We start from the raw sequence: 7,059 nt of genomic DNA, 5'->3' as shown, positions 1-7,059 counted from the left end.
GGTCTGGTCGTGGGGCCTGAACTCTGGGCCTGGGCGCTGTCCCTCAGCTCTTCAGCTCAAGGTTAGCGCTCTACCACTTGAGCCACAGCGCTACTTCCGGCTTTTTTCTGTTTGCTTATGTGGTGCTGAGGAATCAAACCCAGGGCCTCAGGCATGCAAGGCAAGCGCTCTACCACTGAGCCACCTTCCCAGCCCCGACATTACTCTTCTTTACTATCCTTGTATTAAGGAATCTTCCTACTTTATTCTAAAATTTAACTGAAATACATAATCATATACTTGGCAAATATTTAATCTTTCTTTTCCCTTTCTGTATTAGACTAGCTAGGACCACACTATAATATAATGGAAGAAATAGACTTTCTTGTCTCCATCATATGATGGGGTGAGCTTGTAAAGGTATTTGGGTCTGGGGATGTTGTTTATTGGTAGAATGCTAGCCTAGCATGCCCAAAATCCTAGGAGCAATTCCCAACACACTGAGAAATAAAGAATATTTTGTAGATGCTTTTTGGTTCTCTAATAAAAGTCTGTTCTGTGCTGTATTTATGACAAGTTATGACTTAATGTGGGATTTTACAAAATGTTTTTCTGTGTCTTATTTAGATGTTTATATATACAGTTTCTCTTTATTCTCTTAATGTAAAGCAAGTCTTACTCTGGCATACACCCAAGTTTATAATGTTAATATGTCACTTTTGCTGAGTAGGTTTTTAAGTATTTGGTAGGATTTTTCCATCTGTGCTTCTGTAAGAGTGGCCTATAATTAGCCTTTCTGTGTAATATCCTTGGCTGGTTTTGCTATGAAAGTTACTCTAGTCTTATAAAAAGCATTGGGCACATTTGTCCTTGGTTCAGTATCAACAGATTCTAAGTGTTCAAAAGAATTGCCCAGTGAAGACAGGTGTATAGAGCAGTTAACTACAGATTTACATTCTTTAAAAAATGAGATTACCCAGGTTTTTGCCTATCTTGTATCCCCTTTAATAAATGGTTTTTCAAGGAATTTTATATAAATATCCAAGTTTATTGACAAAAAAGTATTCATAACTTCTTTTGTTATCTTAATGCCAGTAGATCAGCAGTGATTTCACTTTTTGTTTCCTTGTGTTAGTAATTGACATCTTTGGAAACCAGCATTTGAGGGCTGTGGTGTTCTGCAGTGGTAGAGCACCTGCCTAGATAGAAGCCGTGGCTTCTATCCCAAGCACTACCAAAAGCAACAACAAAACTTGGATTTCTTAGAAGTATCTTTCTGTATCATTGATTTCTGTTCTTATCTCCCTTTTGTTGGATTTTACTTGCTCTTTTGTTGAGATGGGTCTTCAGATCCCTGAAATCATTGATGTCCATCAACAAAGACAAACTTGCTCTCTCAGCTCAGCTCTGGTTCACAGATTTTCATTGCCTCTAAAGTTTATTCAGATGAAAATATTTTAATCCCAAGTGTGATTTCTTCATTGAGCCAAAGCCTTTTTTAAAAATTAAGTTTCTGTTTAATTTACAAATATATGGTCATTTTCTACTTCTCTTTTTGCTGTTAATTTCTAACTTAATTCCACTGTAATGGAAAAACATCTTGCAAATAATTTCCATCCCATAGACATTGTTGAGGCTTTGATTGCTGTTCAGCCTGTGCCCAAATTGGGTGTTTTGTTTGTACTTCAGGAGATGTGCATTCCCATTTTTCCTGAGTTCCAGATTACAATTATTAATAGTATTCATTTTTTGTCTTTACTGACTTGGTCAGAACTTTGCTTGATCTGACCATGATTACAAATTTTATGTTAAAATCTCACATTGTGATTTTAAAGAGGATTATTTGTTTTTGTTTTTTTGTGAATTTTTACATTCTTTGAAAACATGTTAAGTACATCAAAATCTAGGAGTCTTCATATTAAAAAAGTACTTTTGTCATGATCAGATGTGGAGTTTGAATGTAGTGTTGCCACACCAGTTTTCTTTTGGTAAAATATTTTCATGGCATATCTTTTCTATAGCGTTCACTAGAAACCTTTCTTTTTATATAAAAATGATATTCTTATTAACATATAATTGGATTTCATTTTTTTCATCTATTCTAATGACCATCTATACTTGTAGTGTAATGCATCATAGTATATCATTATTCTGTGACATGCCTGACTGTGACTCTTTTGTATCTGTCCTGTTGGATGGAATTTTCTGAGCCTCTGCTTCTCTTACTATTTTTATAAATTTTCTTGACTATCACTTCCAAACATTGCTTTAACTTACTTCTCCTGTCCTGTCCTTGCATGACTCCGATTCTACATATGTGAGACCCCCTTACCCTGTTCCTTATAAGCATTTTTTTATTGTGTCAAGAATTTTAACCTCACTATTTTCTTCAGCTCATCTCTTCTGATATATAAATCTGCTTTGTTTATTAAAAGTTAATCTGTTGTCTAGTTCTCATATTCAAGTGTTGTTTCTCTAGTAAAGTTCTCCCTTCTATTTGTTTCTTTGTATCTTTTTTACTTTAAATATCTCTCTTTGATGGTTTCAGTCTACAAATTCAGATTCCTTTACATCTTCAGGTGGTTCAGAATTCACATCTTTAATGTAGTCAGTCTCGCTTCCTTTTTGTTCTTTCCAAAGCCTCGAAGCATTTAATCTTAAACTTTACAGATTTTTTTTTGTTTTTGGAGGGGTTAATCAGACATCAGTTACTATTTATATATAACTTTTTATGGTCATTTGCAGGGTTTGAACTCAGGGCCTGGGCACTCTCCGTGAGCCTCTTTGTGCTCAAGGCTAGCATTCTATCACTTGAACCACAATGCCAATTCCAGTTTTTGAGTGGTTAATTGGAGATAAGAGTTTCACGGGGCCTTTTCTGCCCAGGCTGGCTTCAAACTGTGATCCTCAGATCTCAGCCTCCTGAGTAGTTAGGATTATAGGCATGAGCCACCAGCGCCCAGCTTACATAGAGCTTAAAGAAGGAGGTGGCAATTATACATTCGTAAACATAGCAGTTATCATCCTAAACAACTTTTTATATGTTGCAAAGAAATATATCAAAGTACCTACCTTGCTATGAGATGTGAAAAGGTTCTTTATTTCCACCACAAGCACTACTTATGAGTATTATTTTTAAGCTGTTGTAACTGTTGTTTAGTTTCATTTGTTGTTCTGGAATTGAATTCAGGCCTCATTCTTGCTAGGAGGTGGTCTACAACTTGAGCACCAGTTCCAGAGAGTTTTGAATCCTATCACTTTTTTCTGTTTCCAATAGTACTTAGTTTTTATTTGCTGCTTTCAATTTATTGTGTTCAACATGATACCAGGTTTAGTTATGATTAATCATTAGCTAGATATTTGGAATCCTAGCTACTCAGGAGGCTGAGACATGGATGATCAAAGTTCAAAACTAGCCCAGGCAAGTTCAAGAGACTAACTCTACTTAATCAGCAAAATGCCTGACTGGAGCATGTAGTATGAGCACAAAAGCTGAGCAGATGCTGGGTACTTGTGTTCAAACCCTAATACCAACACACACACACATACACACACACATACAAGTACCCACAAGTTAGTCACTAGTAAATAAGTGTGGCCTGAGTATATATATTGTACTTTAAATTTTCTATCTAATTGTATCTTTGTATATTATTACATACATATAAAGGAAGAGTTAACACTTATTTTTTTTCTCTTTTTAGAAAATGGTGTAAATGGAACAGTAACATCAAATGGAGCAGATTCTCCTCGTAATAGAAAAGAGAAGTCTTCATAATAAATTACAAGCTAACTGATTGATGTCCCCAAAGAAATCTGCTTTTTACTCTATATTTCAGCACTAGAGATTTTTTTCTGTTCTTCAAAATACAGTTTGTGCTCTTTGATTCTTGCTATTTTACTGTTTCATGCATTTGAGGGGAGGATGATTACTATGAGTGAAAAAATATGTTAGCTTAGACTAAGCTACCTGCCTTCAGAATAGTTTAGGGACCACCACATATTTTCTTTTTGTTTTTTATCTTTGAACATTTTTCTAATGTCTTGGGGAGACACCTATTTACAAAACCCCCACATACTAGTGATAAACTCTCCTCTCACCAGTTTTTAGTGTTTTTTTTTTTTTAACTAATTTTAGCAAGGTGACCTGTTCCAGCAGGGTCAGGTTTTTTAAGTTATCTTTCAGGGTAAAATGAAAATACTATAAAATCAGATGTCAAACTTTAATATGTTTTCAGTGTTCTCTAATTTTTAGGAATTTTTGTAGCCTTTGCACCTGGAAAAAAGGATTTATAAAATCACCAAAATAATTGTGTGCTTTATTTTGTATGTAGTGGTTGTGAGTGTTAGCTCCCCATCTAAAGAGAACATAGTAATGGTTACAGATGTGAAGATTTATTGCCATATGTATCGAATCAAAATATCTTATTAACATAAAAGTGCTTGTGAAGTAACTCTTTCTTGTGCATTTTCAACACTTGTAAATGGGCAATCAGAAAATGTTTACTATGAAGAGCCCTTTTTGATATGTTTATTAATAATGATTCTTAATGGGGCTTGTCATAAGTTTGATATGCATAGCATCTTAGAAAAATATTGTTTAGCCTGCAAACCCTTTTAAAAAATAATGCCTACTTGATTTATATCTATAAAAGATGTCAGGTAATTCTGTTTGGAAAACTAATGCACTAACTTTAAGGAAATTGCAAATTCAGGTGGAAAGTCTTACAAAAGAGAGTGCTTTATGTCATACCTATAGCTTTGGTCCCATCTTTAATTGAGAAACATTTATCTGTATAAAACATATTTTTGGATAAATATATATATATTTGTATCTCTACAGAAAGGCTCTAAAAAGCATTTGAGTAAAATATTTGGTTCCCTTTTCTATAATTACCCTTTAAAACCCTCATAGATATATATCTGGTTTGTTTGTTGTCTTTCCATTAGTGCTCCCTTGGGTGTCCGCATCGTGTTCCTCTCTTCCCACTTTTGTCACCAGCTAATGAATGTCTGCGCCACTTTCCATGTAAGAGTTGCAGACCTGCAAGGTCTATGGTTTAAGTTGCAATGCTGCTAGAAAGTTGTGCTTTCTCTTTCCAGCTGTTTACCTACTCCCTGGGAAAAGTAGTAGCTCTCTGTAGCATTATGGACTTTCAGTGGAACCAAATTTTTGCCATTAAAAACTGGCATTATATTGAACTATACATTGAGAAATCAATCAGAAATAAAAATTTTTACTTTCACAAGCTGCTTCCTGGACAATTCATTTATTTATGTATTTATGTTGTTTTAGTATATAATCTCGTTAAAGTGTACCATTAAGAAAATATTTTTTTAAAGATTGATCATTCCATAGAATATTTATGAAGGGCAGGGGAAGAATAGCTCCTAACCAAAGAATAGAAGAGAATATTGGTTAAGTCAGTCTTGGGCTGCCAGCAGTATTGACAGTGGTACTGTAATAAATACATTTCATTAGACTTGTTGTTATTTGCAGCACCTATCATACAAGAAAAGCCCTTTGTGTGTGATTTGAACTTTACAAAATACACCCATACAAGTAAGTTCTAAGCCGTGGCTACTGCTCCCAAAGGCCTAAGGAAAGTCTGCTTACTGGCTTCTGTTATCAGGCTGGGTCATCGCTGTTAGCTGAACTCAGGTTGAACTTTGATACCTGATGGGCAACAGGATGATGAACCAGGATAGCTGCTGTTTCCTCTCCAACTCAGAGACTGTGAACTAGGTGTGTTGCCGTTCTGGGGTTTACTCTTTCTCTTTAAAATGCTTTTGTACCTCTGTTTTTGACTGTGACTGAGCAGTCCAAGTGACTATTCTGAAAAAAAGTAGTATCTTCTAAAAGAATCAGTCTTACAAAGTAAGTTCAGAACTAAACCTGGAGCCAAGATAGATTGTTTATGTAAGGAGTACAGGATTTTTTTTTAATTGTTAAGATGTGATTAGTAAATAACACCTTATATCTTCATGGTGTTGCCAAATGTTTAAACAAGCTCAGCAATGAAAATGGATTTTAAAAAGAAAAATAATGCTGGGCACCAGTGGCTGAAGATCTATTCAGCAGAAAAGTTTGTGAGACTATCTCCAATGAAGCACACCAAAAAGCCAATAGTAGAGCTGTGTTTAAACTAGTAAAGTGCTAGTCATGAGCAAAATAAGGTTGAGGGATAGCACCAAGGCTCCAAGTTTAAGAGCCAGGATGCACACATGCGTGCGCATGTGCACGCACACACACAGAGGTAACCCTGGCTAGGCACCAGTGTGCTCACAGCGATAATCCTCACAGGTCAGGAAGCTGATATGAGGATAAAGTAGTTTTGGAGCCAAACCAGGCAGGCAAGTCCATGAGGCTTTTCAATTAGCCACCAAAAAGCCAGAAGAAGCCATGACTCAAGTGGTTGAGTGCCAATCTTGAGTGAAAAAGCTCAGGAACAGTGGCCAGGCCCTGAGTTCAAGCTCCAGGACCCAAACTCTTCCCCAAAAAAAAGTAATCTTAGAGATTCTTTTTTTTTTTTTTTGTCGGTCGTGAGGCTTGAACTCTGGGCCTGGGCGCTGTCCCTCAGCTCTTCAGCTCAAGGCTAGTGCTCTACCACTTGAGCTACAGCACCACTTCCTCTTAGAGAATATTCTATATATGCTTATGCAGATTTTTTTTAAGATAAAACTATGCTGAGATCGAAATTATTAAGAATCATGTGCTATAAGATTTCCATAGCATCAGTTTGGAAATTTCAAAGCAGACATAGTCAGGTTTTGCTGGAACAATTCAGACTAGAAATCCAGGGACCTGAGAGATTGCAGTCTCCAGGTGCGTTAGAAGAGCCCTGGGGATAAAACCAGTCCATTGCCATAAAAGGAAAGGCCAGAAGGGAAAGCTTCATTGGTCGTTACTGAACACTTCTTAAGGCTATTAGCCGTTTACTGAAGACAGCAACACACCCACTTGGCTCACTACCATTTTGTGCAGACCATAGAGAATAGTATTTCCAAAGACAAACCAGTCTGTGTCTTATGAGCATAAATTGCTTTCAAAGATTGTGTTATGACCGGATGTGACTCAGG

The 7,059-nt window shown here is 36.2% G+C and overlaps 1 protein-coding gene across 1 annotated transcript in view; it reads left to right on the top strand.

The window, feature by feature from the left end:
• The window catches only part of Tram1 (translocation associated membrane protein 1), a 22,966-nt gene extending 17,734 nt beyond the window's left edge, over positions 1–5,232 (top strand). The window contains exon 7 of the mRNA XM_013028451.1: positions 3,684–5,232. Coding sequence (XP_012883905.1) covers positions 3,684–3,757 — 74 coding nt within the window. The 3' untranslated portion in view covers positions 3,758–5,232. The remainder of the gene's footprint in view (positions 1–3,683) is intronic.
• Positions 5,233–7,059: the final 1,827 nt, after the last annotated feature.

Source organism: Dipodomys ordii, unplaced genomic scaffold (assembly GCF_000151885.1).
Source record: "Dipodomys ordii isolate 6190 unplaced genomic scaffold, Dord_2.0 Scaffold109, whole genome shotgun sequence".
NCBI classification, from domain to species: Eukaryota; Metazoa; Chordata; class Mammalia; order Rodentia; family Heteromyidae; genus Dipodomys; species Dipodomys ordii.
Note: the sequence above shows the minus strand (reverse complement) of the source record. Positions and strands in the feature narration are given on the sequence as shown.